The sequence below is a fragment of the Haemaphysalis longicornis genome, unplaced genomic scaffold (assembly GCF_048455015.1).
Source record: "Haemaphysalis longicornis isolate Haplotype H1 unplaced genomic scaffold, Haemaphysalis longicornis Haplotype H1 scaffold_9, whole genome shotgun sequence".
In the NCBI taxonomy this organism is placed as follows: Eukaryota; Metazoa; Arthropoda; class Arachnida; order Ixodida; family Ixodidae; genus Haemaphysalis; species Haemaphysalis longicornis.
Window position 1 is genome coordinate 131,441,138 of NW_027526460.1, and position 24,013 is coordinate 131,465,150.

The 24,013-nt window shown below is 44.8% G+C and overlaps 1 protein-coding gene across 1 annotated transcript; it reads right to left on the reverse strand.

Moving 5' to 3' along the window:
• Positions 1–414: 414 nt before the first annotated feature.
• Positions 415–22,991, reverse strand: Thoc7 (THO complex subunit 7). The gene is made up of 6 exons (XM_077682565.1): positions 22,725–22,991; positions 22,232–22,355; positions 9,473–9,600; positions 7,456–7,542; positions 4,645–4,839; positions 415–582 (listed from the first exon to the last, which is right to left on the reverse strand). Exons 1-6 carry the CDS (start codon positions 22,741–22,743, stop codon positions 536–538), a joined length of 600 nt encoding a protein of 199 aa, XP_077538691.1. The 5' UTR covers positions 22,744–22,991; the 3' UTR covers positions 415–535.
• Between the last annotated feature and the right edge of the window lie 1,022 nt (positions 22,992–24,013).

The following is a 24,013-nucleotide window of genomic DNA, read 5'->3' on the forward strand; positions in this document are numbered from 1 at the left end:
CTAATCTGTTTGAGAGTCAAGTTTAAGGATGCATAACTAATGACAAGCCAGATGATGAATTTTTTAAAAAGGGGGCTGTCACATGCCTCAATTTTAAAAGCAATAAAATTTTTGAATTCCTGACAATCGTTTGGAAGCTTCGTGTATTACTGAAAATAATGTACACGCAGCCATAATAAATACATCCAAAAGCAGTACATGTACTCAGCTACCATCAACCGCCCTATTTGCCACAATAATTAGCACCCCATGTCTCCGAAACTCCATTAGCTTGACAGGCATGCGCATCTAATTAAGGTTGATCGAAGCGAAAACACAGGCATTGATAGTACTTATTGCATCAACTTACACTTATCTTTGGTAGGATGGCATTGGTTTGTGTATTTCAATGCACAATGCAAAACCAGTAGGCGCTTTAAAATTGAAGCTGAAGTCAGCTCGCCTACACGCAGTAGCATTTATTTTCACAAACACAATGCCAGTTCCGATCCCTTTTTACAACAGTAAGATGCCCACTTGCGTCCCCTGGATGCCGTCATGTTGTGTCCATGGCGGGATTTTCGGACTCTGCCGTCTCCTCCTCTGAAAGTCAGAAAAGAGAATAACCGCATTAGTAGCGTGCTTTATGCATGCCAATTCCCAAGCTGCATAAGTTCAGCTCACTCCTGAACCAATCTAAACATTCACTGCACAGAAAGAAAAAGCCGTTCCACTCAATGTGAAAGCTGTCGGAAGTGGGGAGCAGTGATTCGCCATAATGGGCTGTATGCAGCCATTATCCACTCACTGCTACCACCCAACGCATTTCAAATTTCCTGCCTTCGCAGTGCTCGCGTGCCCCCTGCCTGAAACTGTGCCAGCAGGGGTTCTGTTCTTTTTGTGCTTGCTTTACCTCGCTCACGTGCTGGCATTGCACTGCCACTTTTCTTCGCTTACTATCGTAAAAGCCAACCCAACGAGCGTTCCTAACCAAATGAATGCGGGCGCTGCCGGTTAATTACGTACATTTTGCCTGAAATGTACCCGCAGTTTTCTTTGTGCTAAACAACGGGGAAATGTAGGACAAGCGCCAGCAGTTCACGAGTTTCGAACAGTTATGACTATTTAAGTCACTTGGTTTCCAAAGCCTCTGTGGAACGGCGCGACAACAGAACACCTTTTAGCTCTACTTGGGTCCAGCGAGCGAGCTACGATGACAAGACGAGCCCCTGAATAGCTCTGCACCTAAAAGACGAAGACCACAGAAGGATACACGATGCAGAGTGTGGTCTCCATTTTTTTTGCACAGTGGACGTTTGGATAAGGATTAACAACTCGCACAAACTCGCCTTGTTATCCTGGGCGAACATTTGCCCAATCACAGCCCACAAGAAAAGAAGCCTTTTTTAGGCACACAGTTGGGCTGATATGAATGTTTGACAGGAGTTGGAAAATGAGCCAAAAACCATGAATTAACGCAAATGATTTAACTGAACACAAGAATTAAAAACAAAGGGGAGGAGGGGGTTCAAATTGCATACCCTTGACAAAAATGTGCAAGGTTGCACATTGTTTGAGAGAGAGACTTCAGTGTTTGAAATGGGCACTCGAAATGTTTCCTTGCCACTGGTGCCACCAAAGTTTAATGGGCTGTAGAATTAGTTCCAAGCGGCGCATCCAAAAACTGATTTTCTTATTGCACTCACCAGGGTTCATAGTACTGAAAAATATAAAGATCGCAGTTTTATGACCAACACTGTTTTGTCTATTGTTTGACCAAAATGGCTAATTATCTCGAATTACGTTGGGAGCTAATCGACCAGCTGAAAAAATAATGGCATATTTGAAATCAGTGGGAGAAAAGCAGCAAGAATGACAAGTTTCACAAAGTTTACTTGAAAATTAAAAAAAGGTTGTTTTAAGACCAGTGGCCCCCCTTAACAAACACAAAAAACTGGTTTTCACAGCACTGCATTTATGAGGTTTGCAACTTCTCACTTCTATGAGTGAAACAAACAAGACAGATAAGCATGACTCAAAACCTGCTAGCACAGCACTCAGATCTGTCCTTTACTTCAAAGAGTTTAATTCGGACTAATTCAGCCATCCGAGAAAGCTTTCCCCAGCACTCCAGTAGTGCAGAGTTGCATGCTACCATATAATTCGGGCAATCTGTCGCTGCAATTGTGAGGCTATAGAACCTAGCAACGGTCCTTGCTTACTTGGCTTGGCTTGCCACAAGGCTTCTTCTCATTCTTCGAGCCAAAGTCAACAAAGGAAGGTCACGTTCTTTTTGCTTGTTTGTCTCGCACAAGATGAACAAATCTTTTGGAGCTCTACCTTTCTATTATTAAAACAATATTTCTTTTAACGAGAACATTCTTGTAATTTCTGCAGCTACAGGCCACTTTCGAGCTTGTTGATAAGCCGCGCCAAGGACAAGTGAAGCGTTCCTCCCTGGAACACAACGGCACACACAGTGAATCGCAGCTCGCCTAGTGCCAGACGACTAGTGCCCAATTTCCCTCTACCTGCCACAGTGGCTCAGCGGCTAAGGTGTTGTGCTGCTGACAAGCAGCACAAAAATACCTGTCCATTCCCGACAACGGCTGCTGCTTTCCCGACGGAGGGAAAAAGCGGAAACGCCCGCGTGTCGAGATTCCGTTAAAAATCCTACCCTAGAGGTGGAAACTAATCTGGAATTTAGTTCACTATGACAACACACCTGCTCATAGCGCAGGCATAACCTGGGCTTTGGAACCAAAAAATTGCCCCAAAAAAAGCATTTTTTTTTAGGTGTCACTTTTCTCTTGATTTGCACAGTTTTTCCTCCGAAAATTCCGTACTTGGAACAGTACCAGGTACTTATAAAAGCCACAGAGGTCCGATTTCAACAAACAAATATGAATTTTTTCATAACTCCCCCTTTCTTCGCTACGAGTGGTATCGCAGTGATAGTAAACTCTCGAGAGGTACATCCCAGCATGTAGTGCAGCTAGGAAGATCAACTATTTTACACTGTGAAGCCGAATGTTTAAACCATCCAATAAGGGAAGCAGATTTTGCATTTTGTTTTTCAGTAGTCGTTTAATTATAGCATTATTTATAATTGGTTAGAAGGAGTACTTCACACCTAGAAGTTAGAATTGATGCAAACCTGTATGTGATTGCAAAACAAAAGAAACTGCTTCCCACATTTCATTCTCCACAACTTCTGGCATCTATTCATGCCTTGCAGGTAAAATCTTTTGTTAAGTAGTTTTTTTCCCTATTGTTCTCAAAAACAACCAAAAAAAGATTTTTAATTGACTGGAAACCTAATTACCTAACATCGAAACTAATTGGATATTTGAAATCATCTAAAAAAACTGAACAAGCCCATGAAGTTTCATCAAAATTGGTTGGAAAGCAAAAAAAAAAAAAAAAAAAGAAGTTTCTAAGACCAGTGTGCCCCCTTAAAGACGCCATGAAGAGAAAACACAAGTTTGGTTCAATCAAAAGATTGTCTCGTTAGAATCATACTGACACCACTTTTAACGTAAACTTCGCTCAAATAAGCTACATAATTAGGAAAAACGGGAATGGTCATGCAACCCACCAGCTCATTTCCCGCAACAGAACCTATGTCGTCACATGAGCTAAGCTCTGCGATTGGCGGAGGCTGGCAGAAGCAAACGCAAATTAGGCAGAACTTACAAACTAGACGAACGAGCGATTTGCGCTTAAATTTAGGGCACATTCTTTACAAAGCAATAAGAATGATGGGACAAACAGTGGAAGTTACGAAAGCACATGTAAACATAGAAGTACTGATGCGTTCTGCTGTTCGTACTGCGCACACCATGCTTTGGTTTAGCTGCACAGCACTACGGGGCTTGGGGTTGTCTCAGACGACACTGGCCGATTGACGCAAGCAACGGTGTCTTACGTGACCCCATTTGTCGAGCGAGCACTGTTTCAGGGAACGAATATTTTCTCCCAGAACAAAAACAAGCCAGGTTTAAATGCGGGCAAAAACAAACCAAATGCTTGCCACGGTATGGTGGCGCCATCTAGGTTACGGAACGTAAAGAAACGCGGGAACAAACCAACACCGCTGTACAGGGTGGAGACAACCTTTGAACGGTCCCGTGCCGCCGCAATTGGGCCAACGGGCTCAACGCGTTATTCTTTTCGTTTCCCACGAGACCTAGCAACGCGAAACAGACAATATGATTCAAACTTCTTCAGTAAACCGCGTTGCGGTGATAATTTTAGCGCGGTTTTGACACAATGACTTGCTTCGGCGGTGACCGAGCAACCGAACATGGCGGCACCAGCGTTACGTGTCTCTACCCTGTACGGCGGATGCGTGAATGAAGGTACTCTAGGCTGCAGAGCGGTCGGTTCCCGTGATGTCACTTGGGACCACGAAAACGCACGATTGAGCGGGAAAATCAAAATTTTAACCTAAATTGTTTAATTTCTCAGTGAATAAAGCACCGTTTGTATCCGGACAAGCGCCGGGGGCACTATAAAACACGAAATCTTTCGAATAAAACCAACTTGCATTTTCTCTTCATGGCTCCTTTAAGCCCCGTAATCTGAATCTCAACCAGGTTTCCCTCCTACATTAGTATGAAGCCCTCCCTCGCAGAGTGAGACGGAGCCCGTCCACCCACTCACCCTTGAGGATGGAGCCCAGCTCGTGGACGGAGCTGAGCAGCACGTGGAACTGCCTCCTCCGGTGCTCCAGCCGGGAGTCCAGGGCCTGCTGGGCCTGCTGCAGCGAGCGGATCTCCTTCTCCAGGCTCTCCAGCTGCGACAGCATGCCCCTCCTGTCAGGCTGGGTGCCGATCACCTTGGCCAGGGCGTCGTACTCTGCGTGTTTCAGTCAAGGAGTAAGGGCTTCCTCTCTTCACTCTTCTCTTCTTTCTACAAGACCCCGACCGCCTCCATCCCACTTACGCTACCTATGAAAGAAAGAAAGGAACGAGCACTGCGCTGGGGGCCGATTCCAAAAATGTTGTTGAACTTACTACGGGTCAGTTGCCGATACAGTCGAACCTCGTTTTACGAACACTGATATAGCGAATTATCAGCTATAGCAAACTAAATACAAACTTTGGTGGGTCACACTTCATTTCAATGACACTTATTCTTTTGTAACGAACCTGAAACCGTGACGGCCGCGCACGGTATCGGATCTAACGAAGAAATATTTGACCTGGAGGCTGAGAAGCTACTTAGGAAAAACCCCGTCGACCGAAACTGCAGAAGAATGAAGGGCCTTTTGTTCGTAGACACTGGAAAACTTCATCCTGCTCAGTGCTGTGAGTAGCCACCAAACAAAGATAACATCCTTCATCAAATAAATAAGGACGAAGGCCTGTTTTGTCAAGGGGATTTAGTTCTGTTGCAATTTCACGTACCCATGTTCTGGTTCATTGAGCTCGAAATGCAACAAGGAGAAAGGAAAGGGTTACCTTGTTTATAGAGGGATCGAAGCCTGAAAAAATGCATCTTTGTATCAAGTATTTTTGCACGAGCCAGGTTGTCGACTTGTTAAGCCGATTTTTTTCCTCTACTGTTACAACGAATATCGGATATAACGAACTAATTTGATGCCCCGATACCACTTAGGTTCGGCTGTACCGTTCTTGGCCCAAACCGTGTTTAAGAAAAATCTTCGCAATGCTGACCTTCAGCAAGGCAAGCACCGCCTCGGAAAACCGTGGGCACTTCACCCAGCATTACAGGCAAACGCACAGGGAACCAATCTCTATATTCCAGGCACATCTAGAATGCGTCCAAAGGTGAAATTGCTTAAGTCCGTGTCACATGGTCAACACAAGGCACTATCTGGCCTGATTCTGGTACATACCCCCCTTGACTGAAATGCTCAGAACCACGTCACCAAAAGCAGTGTCATTTCAGTACATAACCACATGCTGGCGGAAAACGGAAAAAAACAAAAAGAACACTGCCATTATTTTATAACAGTGAAATAAGAACAAGCGTGTTGAAGTAGCTATTTCCATTCCAGGAATTAGAAGTTACTTCTCTATTCGTAACCAAAAAGCACAATCTCCATGACAAAATTCATGCCAACGACATTGTGTAGCACTTTCAACGAAAGGCGCACCCACCCAAAGAAGTGGAGGAGGCCTAACAGACGACGTGATAGCATGACACGAGCCAAAATTGCTCATCTTGCCCCCCCCCCAAAAAAAAATTGTGTGTAAAAGCACTACTTGCTTTACAAGAGATGCCTCCATCCTACAGAGATGAAAGTTTTGAGCAATTAAAACTAAAGGGTGAGTTTGGAAGCTCAAACGCGAGGAATCGTGGACGAGGCCACTATCACCACTGCTGCTGGAAATGTAGCCAAAGCAACAGCACCTCCCAAGCACTCGAAACAAACTGCTGGGTCTGCGATGGTCTCCTTCATAAAAAAGCCAAGTGTGGAAAGTTCCAGGGGGTTTCGGGAGCATAAAGTTGTCCACAAAAGTTGAAAACGTGCTGGGGAAACTCTCAGCTCCAATTCCAAGCTAGCACCCCATGAGTGACACCAGAACTCTAGGAACTCAAGGAACTCTGCACAATTTCACTGCAAAGCTCCAAGCTAAAGGAAAAAAAAAGAAAGAAAAAGAAAACTGCCCCAACTGCATTTGCAGGTGCCACCACAAGTAATTTTGCAGGGAAAAATAACCAACATGGTGCGCACCAAATTGACATCCATGACTACACAAGCAGATCGTTCCTCACAAGTTCATTCACATGGGTGCACAAGACATATCCATGCAACTAGAGACCCCCTTGAATGGCATACTCAAGCTTAAAATGACGAACCATTTCACACTTCGTAACCATCTGCTACATGGTTGAGAAAAACAAACTGAGAGGTCAAGTGAACAAAATGTTTACTATGCGGGGATGAAAAAGGACAACGGACAGAGAGAGGTGAAATGGACAATGCTTGTTCTCCCCTTCTCATTCTTTTTTCTCCAAGCTGTAAACATTTCTTTCAATGGAGTACCCACTAGCCCAAACTCACATTAATTGGGTCAAGTGTGGGCTTGTAAATTCACCAGCACAGCTGACAGGGGGTTGTTGCCAGCACAACGTTTGCAAGAAAAGTGGCACCACGCATTCTATGTTCTTGCGCAGGGAGTTCACGCGTTGGCTACTCCGCTGCGCTTAAATATCGTGGGGGAATAAAATGCCTCATGCACCGGAAATCCGCACAAATGGACAGCTACAAATTGCAGACAAAGAAGCATCCGAGTGAAGTTTGGCCTGTATCCACGAGAATGGCTTCTGCACAATGTGCCACGTACCGTGGTCCTCAGCACTTCTGAGGAGCTTCTGATAACCTCATCTTCAGAACGCCCCCTCTCAAGAGTAGCTCCCTCTCCCCTCTCAACAAGGCAATAGACACGCACACACTGGTTCCAAGACAACTCCATAGGATGTAAAACGAGCCCAGCAGCTCACCCTGCTTGTTCTTGCGGATGCTCTTGGCCTTCTGCAGCTCCAGCTTGTTCTCCACAATCTTCTTCTGGGCATTGGCGATGCCCACCTCTGCACAAGACCAGGGAGCTCGGTCACTGCACGGCCACCCAGCAAACGCCGCAACGCAACAATGTGCAGGTTGCACGCGCATGGCCACTCAATTCATTTGCCACAGTTTACGCATGCACAGGGTGCAAAATTGCACCAGTTTAAGAGGGTACACGTTTTTACTGGTAACTGCTGGGTTTCCAACCGCAGCACTACATGTTGACGGAAAACAGCAGTAGGCGAGGAAGGGGAAAGCCACTCACAAACACCAGTCGTTTGTTTACAAAAAACGGCCCTTGTGTTTACAAATTTCTTTCTTAATCCTCACCTATGCACTGTTTTTCGTTAAAGTATGGTACAAAACCAGCTAGCCCAAGTCTGAACCTTAGCCAGCACTATGTCTTATTCGGCAGTGCCTGTCTGCTTTTTCAAAAGGATGACCGCTTCTTGTAAAAAGGGTTAGCTCAGAACTCAAGATGCTGTTGAAGAAACTGCTGTACAATGATGAAGATAGTAGGTGGCCATTGCCAATAGCCACCTTTTCTTTTTCTATACTATTTTAAACCGACGTTATATCCATGCTACACGAGCATTTGAAAGAACACTCGAGTCGAATAACCTTCGAAATTTGAAGTGTCATTCGAACTGGAAAGAGTTCCACCAATCTACGCAACAATTCTCAAAGGCAGAGTTGGAAAGTGTCCCAATTCACCCGCCATGTTTCGGCGCCGCTGCTGCAGCCCAGTTTCGTTCTTACAAGTTGGCAAAAAAAATTTTGAAGTCAGGCCAAAAAACACATTTGAGAGCAATAAAATTTATTGTAAACTACATAGACAAGCACAAAATTTGATTGTAGACCAAGTGATAGTCAACAAAAACAAAAGAAAAATGATTAAGAGCGTGCTCTTTAAAAACCAATTTTTACTCGCAAATAATTGTTTTTGTAAATACGGCATGCAGAAAGTGTGTGCTAGAACACAAACATTCGCATTTCAAAGGCCCTTTGAGATCCTCAAAAGTCGTCGGTAGTGCTCCTCCGACTCAAATGCCATTTCAACCAAATGCCTTTGAAAAACGCTGTGTAGCAGCTCAAAGGTGTCATTTGAGTCAAATGATACCTTCGAACAAATGACACCTTCGAAACGCTCATGTAGCCTTCGAAGGCCTTTAGAACGCTTTTTTAGCACTGGTAATATAGGGGTGCAGAAACACTGATGAATTTGACACTGCATTAGATAAGACCAGACCAAAAGCAGAATAAAACCCTCTGGCAATGAAAACCAGAACCCCAGGAAAAAAAATTTAAGAATTCAGGCTTTTGTGTCACTACAAACAGGGTTTGTGAGAGAAGCTGCCTTTTGAAGCGAGGCCTAGGCGGAGTGGTCAAAACAAGTGATCGAAAACTAAAACTCGGGGTGCTCGAAACAAGCTGCCAATATTGGAGGAAAATCCCCCGAAGTCAAGCAGCATGCAAAAATTCGAGCTGCATCTGGCACTTTTTGCAAGGTTGTGCCACAGGTCCAAAAGGGAAGGATCTGCTGAAAACTCTGGCAATGGTGAAGGCAGTGCAACCCTCCACGGTTCCCCACAGCGACTGCCAGTTTTTATGATACAGTGACACACTTTTTCTGATACAGTCATTTTTTCTGGTATAGTGACACACCTTTTCTGATACAGTCACTTTTTCTGGTATACATAGTGGCACACTTTTCCTGATACAGTCACTTTTTCTGATACAGTGACACACTTTTTCTGATAGTCACTTTTTCTGGTATAGCGACACACTTTTTCTGATACAGTCACTTTTTCTGATACAGTGACACACTTTTTCTGATCCAGTCACTTTTTCTGATATAGTGACACGCTTTTTCTGATACAGTCACTTTTTCTGATGCTTTATCTGCTGCCCGCAGTCGACAGCTCCAGGTCAACTGAAGCAGCAGTGGCTCACCGATCTCGCTGTAGAGCTTCTCATAGTTCTTCATCTCTGTGTCGTTCATGGCCAGCATTTGCTGGGACTTGGAGATGGAGAACTCGCACTGGGCCAGCGTCAGCACCATGCGGTCGTACACCATCTTGCTGTGAGAGGTGGATAGATAGGAAAGGAGGACGCTCTCAGTCAAAGGACGGCCCACTCAACTCGCAATGCAGGGGGTGCCTAAGATGCACCAACCACGTCATTTACCACCGCAAGCTTCACGTGGAGACGCGGGCATGACGAGGAAAGCCAACTTTTTGCCCGTCTTGGAGAGCAACAGTTTCCCTCGTAAAGCCCCTGTTACACTGTCTCCTGATTTGGGGTATAACCGCAACTGCTAATCTGAATGCGTTGCTTGTGTGAAAAAGAAAAAAAAAATGCGATCGGGGCTCTCGGAAACTTACCGTATAGATAAACCACAGAACAGCACAGGAAAAGCCTCAGCATACTGGAGACATAAGTTCTTGATGGGCGCAAGACATCCACGCAAAATTCATCAAAGAATTTTCATCTCAGGCATTATATATTTCCTCAGTAATCAACATTATAGGAAGCCAAAAATAAGAACCGACTATGGTATTCAATTGCAGAATTATCAGTTAATTGCAGGGTGTCAAACCGAAAAAAATACCGGTTCGGTTACGGTTCGGGTTCAAGTGAAATAATTTCGTTCCGGTTCAGTTCCGGTTCGACAAAATCACGTACCGAACCGGTTCGCGAACCGGTTCGCGAACCGGTTCGATTAGTTGAATTATCACTAAAATTATAAAAAAAAAACATTTACTAGTTTAAAACGACCGTCAAATCAAAACACAAACTGACATTCAAAATGGTGCTGCTCCCCAAGGGCAGTGGCGCAATTGCAAAGGAAACTTTAAACAATTAGGAGATATTAGAAAAACACATGAAGTGGCGACGATTTACCACCTTCTTTATCGCTCAGACTTTCTGTTGTCCTAGCAACTATTCATAAAGCCAACGCCAAGAGATATGATGGTGGGATATATTTTCTGTCCTTTCCTTTTTTGTTGAAATCGCAATTGTCGCTATGCAATCGCCCATCACGCTAACCTTGAGGCCTTAAATTTAATCCTGCGTACGGGCGTGTTCAAATACCAGCGCTTAATAACAATGGCGCACATTTTTTATATTTGTAACAAAACAGAAAAATTCTACAACAGGCACATAAATACTACCAATGAATTAGATTATTTGGTAACCCTGAATAATTTGTTAGCTGTCACCTTATCGAATGTGTTAGCCACACTTTTGTTAAAAGTAAGCTTTAGTTACGCTCAGTCACTGCATTATTGCTCTGACCACTGCAATTCCTTTTGCGATACCGAAAGTGTGCATTACAATCAGTATGTCATCGTACCGCCTGAACCCCTACCATCGTTCCGTGTGCTACATTGCGGAATCTTATAACAGATAATGCGGTTACAAAATGAAAGGGAAATTTGACACGTGGAGCATGAGATGGAACTTTTTGGGTAGACGCTCTTTAATTCGTCCACAGCAGTACTCCCCTCCGGAACGAGTAGCAGTAGAAGCAATGTAGCGAGTTGGGCAAACGGCTTAGCAAACAGCTTAGCCACTGAGCAGCTCCTGCGGTCACACTTGTCAAGTATTAATAATTTGCAGGTGTCGGACCTTTTCAACAAATTATGAAATGCAAAAAGTTTGCACACATCGGGTGTGAGCTTTCGCTGTTGCGCAGTGGAGCACTCCTGCAGCCTGATTTCTCCAATGAAGTCGCAGCTAGGGAAGGGCAAAGTCGTTGTATATCACCTGCAAGCTGCCGAGAATGACATTTCGTTTGGTCAGCTTGCACTACGCTCGCGCCTCCAGCAGCAACAGACCAATGCTACATTGGTGCTCATTCATTTCCCCTGTTGTTACATAAAGCGTGATAGTGTTCAATTGTCTGGAGGGGAAAGTGTGCGAGCAAGTACGAAGTTGATGGTACGGGAAAGAAAAAAAGGCCTGAATTGCATTGACTGTGCAATATCAACAACAGAGGGTCGAACCGTTTCGGCATGAACCGGTAACCGTTATTTCTTTTTCCGGTTCAGTTCCGGTTCGGGTTCAGCGTGCTCAAAAAATAACGGTTCGGGTTCGGGTTCAGTTCCGGAAAAAATACCGGTTCGGTTCCGGTTTTCGGTTCGGTTCGGTTCCGGTTCGACACCCTGGTTAATTGGATTTTTTTTAAAATAACAAGAAGTTGAACAGCTTTCAAAGAAATTTAAATCCACAATCAAGCAGTTTCGTGAAACCCACAAAAAAAAGGGCACTTTTCCCCTGGTACGGAAAGAGTTGAAGAGAATTCGCCTTAACTGCTGTCGAAAATGTTTGATTATGCCTTTTTGGAAACATTTTCCCACCTTTGCAAAATGTTGTGTGAAGACACTGCAGCGTTGATTTTGCTTGTGCTTCTTTCTCTGCCAATTTGCTTACATTATAACCTTGCTACACTGGTGTCCGATGGTCATTAGACTCAAATGAGGGGCTTCGAATGCCATTCAGAATTCGCCGCACTCCACTACAATTTCAACTGCATCTGAAAGCTTTTTGCTGCACGGTGCTGCTGCTGTAGCGTTCTGTTTTTACACAGTAATGCAACAATCAAATTTAGCAGCACTCTTTGGCAGTAAAACTATATCAAATTATACATAACGCAAGCTTTGACACAGTTTTTCTTAATTCTAAATCGCAATCAAGGTTTCTTTTTTTATACTTTCGGGTGCCTGTTTTTTGCTGCCTGGCCACACTGGTTTGTGGTTTGTCGCTACCTCGCACTGGCACTGAGAGTATGGAATTATTGCATCTTGATATCATGATTTCAGTGGATGAAAAGTAAACCAAGTCCCACAATTAAGAATATTTTGTTTGTTCTAGGTACGCCAGTAATACATTTGTTAATGCTGACTTGGAACGCTGTGTGCGCAAGTGCAATAAATGGCATTCGAGAGCCCCAAATGTCTCTCAGGGTGCTCATTCAACTCGAATGTCACATTTGAGCCGAATGCCATTTCAAAACCCAGTGGAGTAGCCCAACTTCGCATTCGAGTCAAATGGCATTCTGTCCGAATGATGTTCAGACGGCAGTGTAACAGGGGTACTATTTGATTTAGCAAATTAATGTTTCCATTAGACCATTACTTTCTCTTGACAAGTTGTTAACTGTGGACGTGAAAAGTGTGCGCATATATGTTACTAATCTTTTTGTAGAGCATGGATGTTAGTGTTTCTATTGAGCAAAAAACAGGTGAACCTCTGTATGTTTGAGATGTGCCATAGTATGCTGTTCCAGGCAAGACACTTTCGGAAAAACGGTCTCAAGAAGGACATGTGAACCCATTTCCCCCTCAAAGAAGTAAATAAGTAAAAATTGAGAAATGTAAGACTGCCGTTATACTGAACCTTACCCCCAAACAAACAAGTTTTCATAGCTAGCAGCCCCCTGTGGGTTTGCAATGCAATTAGCATTGCATGCTTTTTAAAGGGGACATATATGAAGACAAGATGCAGCTTTGTTCAATTAGAAAGGACTAGCCTTTGGTAGCTCACTCAGCTCCCAGTTTAGCAACATAGAACTTTTTTAACAGACATAAAATATATTGAAAAACTTTCAAGTTTTGTGCTATAGTGATGCAATAAGAGCACAAGTGATGCGAAATCTCAATTATTTGTGCTGTAAAATTGCCATCATTGTTTAAGGACAAAGCAGCCATTTTAAATAAACAAACTTGCATTTTGTCTTCACGGCGCTTTCAAAGAGATGGAAAATGCCCACTTGTTCAGCGATAATCCCCGTGTAAAAAAAAAAACAGCACTGGAAAAGGATCTGAATAACGCACATTGCTCAGTGCAACTTGTCAGGGTTTCCTCACACGACGACGAACGGCATCAGCACACCTAGCACTCGTTCATCATGGTACCGCCAAATAAGTGGCGAATGTCAACAACGAAATTCATTATACACCGTGGGTCACAATGAGTAAGAAAGGAAGAAAAAAAATCACGTCGTATATTGCAGCTTTTCTTTAACATATTTCATCAACATACAAGCCTTTTAGCAGTCACAAACCCAATACTGGACTTGAGTAATCCTCACTCACCATCAGATACAAAAAAAAAAAAGGGGGTTAGTTTAGACCACCTGGCTATATTTAACATGCACAGAAATGTCACACATACGAGCATTTCCGCTTCATGCCTAAACAGCATCAAAACCACATTTGTGCCCAGCAGTGCAACGCCTTGGCAGCTGGCCAAATTTTCTATTTTACCAACGTGCAAACAAGACCACAGTTCACAAAAACAAACAAAAAACGGCTTGACATAACTAAGCCAGTAAGGCATGTAACTGACCTCAATTCAAAAATAAGGTTTTCATGAAGCAGATACAGGCGTGTTTCAACACTGTCGCACTTCGAGAACGTACTCTGCACAACAAACCCCTCACTCCCGCTAAAATTTTGATCGATTGATTGATTGTAGGGGTTAACGCGCCGACGCAACGCAGACGATGAGGCGCGCTGTAGTGGAGGGCTCCGGATTAATTTTGACCACCTGGGGATCCTTAACGTGCGCCGAAATCTCGAACGCACGGCCACTAAAATTTTGCATGAAGCTTGCATTACACGACCCACTGTGTTTGACACCAGGACTCGCAAAAGCCTTTACCACCTCTTCAAACAGTGACTCCCACAGGCAACAAGGCCAGTCCACAAGAGGGCGGAGGGTTTCATTTTAGAATATTTTGCCCAACATTGCAGAAAGTTGTTTTTTGTCGTCAATTTCAAAATAACCAGGTAAGTTAGCTCGCTGACCTTAGTGATGAAGTACAGGTTTTCCCGCTCAATTTAATCCAAACGCCACACAATTTAATCCAAGCACCAGCCAATTTAATCCAAGTGCCATCTAATTTAATCCAAACGCCATCGAATTTAATCCAAGTGCCAACCTAATTTAATCCAGCTGTCGGAAGGTTGTTCAGGGGTGTTTCGTGCGGAATTAGGCGCAGCTTTGCGGGCCTTGATGCGCGTGGTGTGATGAAAACGTGGTGTTCCTTGATGCCTTACGTGCAAAATATCATATGCGCGCAGCTTAATGGACATTTACTAACACCCGCAGACCGTTGCTGTGAGCTGATCGTCTGCGAGAGCGCCGTCGATAACACACGTCAGCAGTATCGTCTGATCTTCGCGTAACAATGCATTCAGAAACTCCTTCGATTGACAAGAACACATTACTTAAATTCCCTTTGCATTCCGATTTTCAATAATGGAATGCTTTTCTGCAGCGTTTAGCATTATTTTCGAATTATAATATCTTCTGCAAGATCGTCAGAAATATCACCTGCTGGCGACAGAAGTGTCGTCTGCTCGCGTGAAAATACGCTGGCAAACCTGCTGGGGTAACAATATGCGAGCAGACGATACTTCTGACGATCTCGCAGATGATCACCACACGCCACCAACGGATCAAACGAGGCCGCTCTCCTGGTGTGCGGGTGTTAGTAAATGTCCATTAAGCTGTGCGCATATGATATTTTGCACGTAAGGCATCAAAGAACACCACGTTTTCATCACACCGCGCGCATCAAAGCCCGCAAAGCTGCGCCTAATTCCGCACAAAACACCCCTGAACAACATTCTGACAGCTGGATTAAATTGGTTGGCACTTGGATTAAATTCGCTGGCATCTGGATTAAATTCGATGGCGATTGAATTAAATTGAGCGGGAAAACCTGTAGACCAGCAAACGTAAGCCTCATGCAAAATTCGAGAAAGAGTGAGTGAGATGGTTTAATTAAGCAGAATCAATTTACGAAGTGTTCGTAGTGACGTCAAACAACGTGCACAAACACAAACAAGCAGACGACAAGACCCCAAGATTCATGCAGACGTGGGGCGTACTCACATGTTGCACACTCGGGTTCGGCTGAAAGGCCAAGGAAGGACAAAACGGCAATGCAGAAAAAAGCAAAGCACAAACGGGCAAGGAAAGGCAACACAACAGAGGAAACAAGCATAGTAGTCTTTAAAGGGACAAGCAGGGTGATCGGAGAACCCTCCCACACTGACGCAAACGTGTGCAAGTCTCATTCCATCGTACATCACATACAGGGAAGAAGCAAGCGGTTTCACCCCAGGCCCCCCATGGTTATTAATATTTTTTGTGCCTAGTGAACTGACACATGATGGTGACCTACGCTCAGCCCTAAATGTGTTTTAACAGTGCGCCAAATTTTTTCTCTGGTAGCATGCGTTTTGTGCAACATGACGGTGTGACACCTTGGCACAATTCCCGCACATGACAGCTCAGAAGACAAGCGATAAAACAAACACAATACAGCGGCTCTCTGCCATCTTATGCGCAATTAATATGCTGAACAAACTACACCAACTCGCCCAATAATCCCTATTGCTACTACTGTCGTTTCCTTTACTGCCAGCACCTGAGTGGTATGTGAAATGACTCAGTTTGGTGGAACGCTTGAGCACGGGTTTACGGCAGGCCACAAAACACATCCACACAATTATCCTGTTTGCCGGGGATTGGCTGCCCTCCTGATAATGGCAGAAGCGAGGAACCTGTAAAGGAATCTAACCTCCCTTTCCCCTCGCATATTTAGTGCGTAGAAGTCAGGCGCAATTAATAAGAGCAACGACCACTGCCCGTAGCACCGATTTGTTATCTCACCGTGCAACGGATGCTAAGCCTCAGACATACCACACCATTTACTGACATCATGTATGGGCACAAAATCAAATTTTAGAACGTGGCCCTAAAAGGGTCGAAAGTTGGGCGAGTTGGTATTGACGCATCTTAAAAATCCAACTGCGCGCAAATTAACGAGGACGTGAACACACTGAAGACACCACAAGCGCAGACTCACAACTGGTTTATTGTTACAAAAATCAGAACACTAAATACCCAGGCGCCCACATATGTCACATTCTCAGCGCTATCGGCTGCACAAAAAATAAAAATAAAAATAAAAACTCAGAAGCACACGAATGACAGATAATTCCGCGGCGATAACACCATCACACATGAAATATCCTCCCCCTCTTCACCACGCATGCCCTGAAGAGGCTTCAAATTCTTGTTTAGTGCCCATCTATGTAGGCGACTTCGCAACTAAGCAAGGCAATAGATGGGTGACTAATACAATCTGAACCAGCTTTTTGTGCAGCCGATAGCGCTGAGAATGTGACGTATGTGGGCGCCTGGGTATTTAGTGTTCTGATTTTTGTAACAATAAACCAGTTGTGAGTCTGCGCTTGTGGTGTCTTCAGTGTGTTCACGTCCTCGTTAATTTGCGCGCAGTTGGATTTTTAAGGTGGCCCTAAAACTGAAAGCTGGAAATCGAGTCTCTTATGCCCTTACAACGGTCAACCTAGTGCGAAGAACACAAAAAGAAGCAAGCATAGCATAATCCGGGTGAAGCTGGTTAAAATTGTTGCTTCTGCAGTCAAAACACAACCTAGCTTCGACACTGATTTCCTTGCCCCACAAAGGTACCACAAAACATGTCCTAGAGGCGGTTGCTAGTAAAACATTTCAATTCCTCCAATGGAGAAGCCAACATGGATGACGAGGTGCATAATGGTGGCTTCTTTTGGGTGGTACGATAAAGAAAATTTGAGGTAGTAAGGCCGCCGGAAGTAGTAAGGCCACCGCTCAGCTGTCTTGGAATCTGCCACTGTTGCCTAACCACTTCGTAGTTTGAGGAAATATTGTGTACGATTGATTGATTGATTGATGGTAGGGTTTAACGCGCCGACGCAACGCAGGCAATGAGGCGTGCCGTAGTGGAGGGCTCCGGATTAATTTTGACCACCTGGGGATCTTTAACGTGCGCCGAAATCTCGCACACACGGGCGTTTTTGCTTTTTGCCTACATCACAGAACCATCTACCACGGCCGGGAATTGAACCTGCGTCCTCGGTAATGTCGTGTACGAAAGAGTAACATTCTTCAGAAGACAACAGCAGGAAGGAGAAGGTGTCAAAGAGTTCGTCACAGAGCTACACCGACTGGCCAAGTTGTGAAGTTTCAGAGAATTGGTCCGGGACCGGATAGTAGTGGGCATCAGGGACCGCAAGCTGTTGGAACGAATGCAGCTGGACGTGGAGCTGGCCCTCCAAAGGGCCACCACCATGTCACGACAGTCTGAGGTTGTAAAAGAACAGCCTGCTACGTTCCACAGAATGAAAGACGGCAAAGAGGGTAGAGTCAACCAGGCTCGTAAAGCAACTGTACTTCAGGAAATCAAACGGGTCTGCAAAACGAGATAAGAAGCTGCCTCAATCTGAAACAAACCAGCGTATGCTCTGTGGCTACTCGTAGCACACTACAGGGAAGAAGTGCCCTGCACAAAAAGGGACGTGCCACAAGTGCCGCCAAAAGGGACATTGTGCCAGTGCCTGCAAAAGAAAAGTATCAGTCCGCGAGATCGTCGGTAGCAGCGACGCATTTATTGGAGCCGTCTCATCCAGCTGCGATGGCAAGTGGATGGCTACTGTGGACATCAATGGGTCGCCCGTAACCTTCAAAGTGGACACCGGAGCTGATGCGACTATGATTGCTCTTCAAACAAACTAGAGATATTTCAAGGCTCTGCATCTCCAGAAGCCAGGAAAGGTTTTGAAAAGACCCAATGAAAGAGAACTTCCTGTTTTTGGCATGGTAACAGCAGACATATCATACCACAACCCGTCATTGAAAGGAAATATCTGTCGTGGGTAATCTTTAAGTGCCTCTCTCCGGTCACGGAAAGCTAGCGAAAAACTAGGCATTGTAAAACGTCTTGATCAAGTCACCATTCAGACAAGCGAAGCTGTCGAACCAGAGGGCGAGTTTCCAAAGCTTTTCTCCAGTCTTGGTAAAATTAAGCTCGTGTACAAGATCAAGCTTAAGGGGGCACACTGGTCTTAAATCAAAAAAAGTTCATTTTGCAGTTTTGATGATGAAAATTGGGGAGCATATGTAGTTTTTCATTCTGCTTGTAGATATAAAATTTGTTTTTGTGTAGAACGGCTATATTCAAATTTATTTGGTTTATAAATTTTTTGACAGCCTTTGTAAAAAAACTGCTGGAGGGATGCAGCTGAACAAGGTACCAGAGAGCTGTGCACAAATCAAGGAGTGCAATAAGCCTGCCATTATCATTCTATCTGGTCTGTGGCAGAAGTTACTACTGTTTGAAGTTTGGGCTTGAAAGGTGGCAACCAGAAAAACCGGCTTTGCCTTCCAGGCCCAAACTTCAAATGGCCGTAACTTCTCGTACAGACCAGATAGAATAATAATGTTAGTTTTAATGTTAGTTTTATTGCACTTTTTGATTTGTGTACAGTTCAATGGTAACCTGTTCAGCTGTATCCCTCCAGCAGTTTTTTTTACAAAGGCTGTCAAAGAATTTATAAACCAAATAAATTTGAATATAGTCATTCTACACAAAAACAAATTTTATATCTACAAGCAGAATGAAAAACTACACAAGCCCCCCAATTTTCATTACGATATCTGTAAAAATAAAGTTTTTGATCAAAGACCCATGTGCCCCCTTAAAGAAGATGCTGTACAGTTAGCGTTGACTACTATTCAAAAAGTTCCCGTACCATTCATGTCTAAGGCCAAGGCAAAGCTTCAAGAGATGGTTCAGCTTGACGTTATGAGAGCCAGTTGAAAAGCCAACAAAATGGTTCTCTGGAATGGTCATTGTTCAGAGACTTGACTGAGCTCAACAGGTTAGTAGAGCATAAGGTTCTCCCTCTGCCCGTCAGTTAACATGTCCTAGCGTAACTTGCCGGAGCTCAGTACTTCTGCAAAGTCGACGCCAATTCAGGGTTTTGGCAGTTCGAGCTTGCAAAAGAGACTCGAAGCATGACCACGTATACCGGTTCAAGAAACTACCTTTCGGAATCAGTTCAGTGCCTGCTTTCTTCCAAAGGAAGACGTTAGTTTCTAAATAACCTGGAAGGCGTTGTGTGTAACATTGATGATATCCTGATCGACAGCAGGACGCAAGCAGGGTACAACACCCATCTCAGAGTGGTCCTGGAAAGATAACAGAAACATGGCGTCCCGTTGAACCATGAAAAGTGCGAGTTCAATGCACAAAGGGTAAAGTTCTTGGAACACATCACTGGAAAGCAAGGTATATACGCTGACCCTTCAAAAGTGCAGGCTATTACTGGCATGAGACCCCCATCAAACACTCAGGAGCTGAGGAGGTTTCGGGGAATGGCAAACTACCTGATGAAGTTCGTCCCAGAGGTGTCAGAAATAGGCCTCCCCATCAACGGTCTTCTAAACGCAAAAAGCGAGTGGGTATGGACCTCAGTCCAACAGAAAAGCTTCGAACTGTTGAGAAACAGCTGTCTGAAAGCCCGATTCTGTATGTATTTGAACCAGAGAACATGATTGTAGTTTCAGTGGATACCTCATCATTTGGGTTGGGTGCAGTTTTGTGACAGAAGCAGAAATATGAGGTTTATCGACCTGCAGTGTACGCATCCCGTAGCCTGTCAGAGACAGAAAGCAGCTACTCCCAGATTGAGAAAGAAGGCCTCGCTGTGACCTGGGCATGTGAGAAGTGTCAGGAGCATGTCACTGGCTAGCAATTTACCATTGAAACTGACCACAAGCCATTAGTTCTGATTTTCATGTCGAAAAATTGGTCGCATATCCCGCCCATGCTACATAGGCTAAAAATATGATGCATTTTTGCTATAAAATGGCACATGTGCCAGGCAAAGAACATGTTGCTGCTGACACTCTGCCTCGACAGCCACTACCTCACCGAGATAGCACTGAGCTTGGAAAAGTTGCATGTTATGTTAGAAGCGTAATCGCTAATCTTCAGTCTACTGGCAAGAGACTTGTGGAAATTTGAGAAACGGAAGCGAAAGATTTAATTTGCAGCAAGCTGAACAGCTAACTGCAGTGACGAATGTCCGGACTGCCAAGAGCTTCTTTTCGAGTGTAAAGATTACTGGCAGCACACGTCAGACATAGCTGTTGAAGACGGCCTCCTCAGGAAAGGATACAGAATTATAATTCCTGCGCCCGTGCGCAAAGAAATAGTCACGAAATACACCAGGGACATCAAAGAGTTATAAAGTGTCAAGCCAGAGCCCAAGAGTCAGCATGGTGGCCGGGTGTATCGACAGAAATCGAAGATCTTGTTCACCAATGTACACACTGCGTTCAAGAACAGGAATAGAGACATGAGCCACTGGTGCTGTCTGATTTTCCTGATCGACCACGGCAGAGTTGCCATAGACCTGCTTCACTGTGGAGGGAAGAACTACTTGCTTGTGACCAATTATTATTCAAGGTATCCCAAAGCCGCCCTGCTTATGGGTATGACAGCGCAAGAAGTCATCAAGCAAGTAAAACCTATTTTCGCAAGGCACAGCATTCCTGAAACAGTTTTCAGCGACAATGGACCTCAGTTCAAAAAACTTGATGGCTCTGCTTTCCACCAGTTCACGGAAGAAGGGGGCTTTGAACATGTAACATCAAGCCCCAAGGTTTCCGCAAAGCAATAGCTTCGTTGAGGCAGCCCTGCGGATCGTAAAGAAGAGCTTACAGAAAACGGGTGACAGTTATGTTGCTCTTCAGAAATAAACTGCCACGCCACTTACAAATGGGTTTAGCCCTGCGGAGTTATTAATGTCACAATGTCTGAGAACGTCTCTGCCTGCACCATGTAGTTCGCTAGACACTGCAGTGGTTGACAAGCAAGCACTCAAGACATGGGAATGGTGCCGAGCTGCCAAGCAAAAGGAAATTGACGACAGACGGCACGGGGCTTGGATCCTACAAGACTTAGAGACAGGGGAAACGGTGTGGATAAGAAACCAAAACAAGACTGGAATGATATTTTCATCGGCGGGGTCTCCGGGGTGGGATATTGTGGAGACAGACACGGACCAACTGAGAAGCAAGCAGGCCAACTCGCTGAAGTTGAAGTTAACACTTGCTCCATGAATCAACGCTTGGAAGAAGGTCACAAACCTCGCAGGACGCAAGTAGAGGTGAGGTGGGAGGAGTACCAGGCCTAGACGACCAAATTCCGCCAGAAAGAAATGAACCTCAGGGAGGCTCATCCCCCCTACAAGACTACAAGACGTGGAGTGGATGCGTAGCCAAGCCTGCCCAGTGCTTTTAATGGGAAAGACTGTGCGGGGGGCGATGTGCTGTGTGTGTAATGATAAACGCGAGGAAAACCTGAGCAGACAGCGAGTTGAAGGCCTGGCCCGCCCGACGAAGGAATTACGAGGGTGCGAGCCCGTGAAGAGAAACTGGAAAACAAAAACTGTTAGACTGAACGCCAAATGTGTCAGTAGTACGTCTCTCGCGCTCCGCGAACACTACGCCGATGACGAGGGCAGCAGCGTACTGCGATGGGTGGGGGTGGTTTTTATACACTCCTGTAACGCACACAGTCCCTTCAGAATAATGACAAGGGCTAGTTGGTGCACATTCATGATGTACAAGATTGTGCAAGGAAGACAAGGACAAAAGCGGTAACGCAATAATAATAGAACACTTCGAACTGAACTGACGCTCAGCTAAGCACTTGAGCCGGATAACCCATTAGTGTATGCCTGAGTATGAAACTCTACGGCCAGCACTACTTCGCCCTTCATGAAATTCTGCTGTGATGGCAACATGAACGATTTGATCTGCAACAGCAGTTCAACTCACTTGTCCTCGTCAGAGTCGTCGTCACTCATGCACCACTTAAGGAACACTTTGAGCAACATGTTAAGTCGCCTGTCGTCGCCCATTCCGTCGCCATCGATCAGAAGCTTTCGGCGAATTATGTCCTCTGAAATATACAAAAAGAACAAAACATGTGCCAACGGCCTGCGGACGAAAACAAAACAAAGCCGCCGTTCCAAGCGAAAAACAAAGTTCCAATTGACAAACTGCGCATTAGACAGGCAGAGCGAGACCTTACGGGGCGACTACACGAATCAAACTTAGCCTCATGTCGTCTCGTTCCTTCTGTATCGTCTCTTTGCACGGCTTTTCTCAGCAAATCCGCGAATTAAGGTCTTGATTGTTGAATCCTTCACTCATTCAGCACAACGTCGCACACAAATCACTCGGCTTAAGCCAGCCAGCTGACTTTGTGCCGGTTCTCAGACGCTCTTTTTTGGCTAGTTTGTAAAGTGAACTTGAGGAAAGAACTTGCCTTCGGGGATGAGAGGCATGGTAGCGTAGAATGCTTGGCCGGAGCCCTGGCTGGCGACGGAGGAGCTTTGAGACGTCGCGCTTTGCAATAAAGCTTGCAGCTGGATAGCGAACTACTGCATGCTAGCGCCTTGAATTAAACGGGCAATGTGCGGCCGGTATGCCGTTTAGCAGAGAGTTAAACAGTTAAAGCAGCTGTTAAAAGGGATCACATGCACGTTTAGCTGAAAATTGCGAAAACAGTAAGCTGCTTTTGCGCGTCGTGCGCCCGGTGGGTTGTGATGATGATGATACCATACCACTTTTTAAAGCTAGCACATTAAAATAGTACCGCACGGGACAAAAAGTTTACAAGTAATTGTGTTATTTATTGTTGATGCATATAGTATTAAAGTTTTCAGAAGTATTACGGTAAACAAATAGACGAAAAATAAAGAAATTAAGAGTTTCGGTTTTGATTTGTTGCGAAAGAAGGGACGGAACATTTTCTTGATGCTACACTCCAGAGCTCTTCGATGTAGGCTCTGGCTACACTCGTGTCTTCTGATTTTTCACTTTTAAAGCTCCCACTAAAGTTTTTTTTTTTTTTTTTTTCAGGGGGGGGGGGGGGAGGGGGGGGGGCGTTAAAATTTATATTGGAAAGAGCACTTCGCATTAGTTTTTTCTGAAGCAGGGAAGGAAAGCTCAGCAAGCTTAGGATGTGAGTACGGTGGAAGAATTATTCTTCAACCGTGGATGTGAGTGAACGCACTAGCCACTGTAGCGGAGGGGCGCATAGCGTTATACAGTCAAACACGGATATATCGAACTCCAAGGGGATCGGGAAAGAATTCGATATATCGATAATTGAATATATAAAATACGCCTATCTGAAGATTATCTGCCAACTCCGCACATCACTGAGAGTTTTCGGAAGTCGTGGAAAACGGTAGTTTACCGTTTTGACCCTCAAAGCACGGAAAATCCGAACCGCAGCATGATGACCATCGCGCTTTATTTATCATTGAAATGTCTTTTAGCTTCGCTTGTTTTTTCTTCTGCGTCGTAAAGTTCGCCAAATTGTCTTCAAGTTTACAAACACGCACAAATGAGAAAATCAACGCTGTACACTGTGCCACAACAGAGGCGAATAACGCTGACGTAACCTCGGCTGCAGTAGGCGATTGGGAACGTTGTCAGGCACCGAATGCCGTTATCTTCAGTATCCGAACCGAACACCTCCCCCATCTGGAGGCGTGCAACAAAGTCGCTTTGCACCCGACACGCTCTGGAATAGCCGGGGCGGGTTGG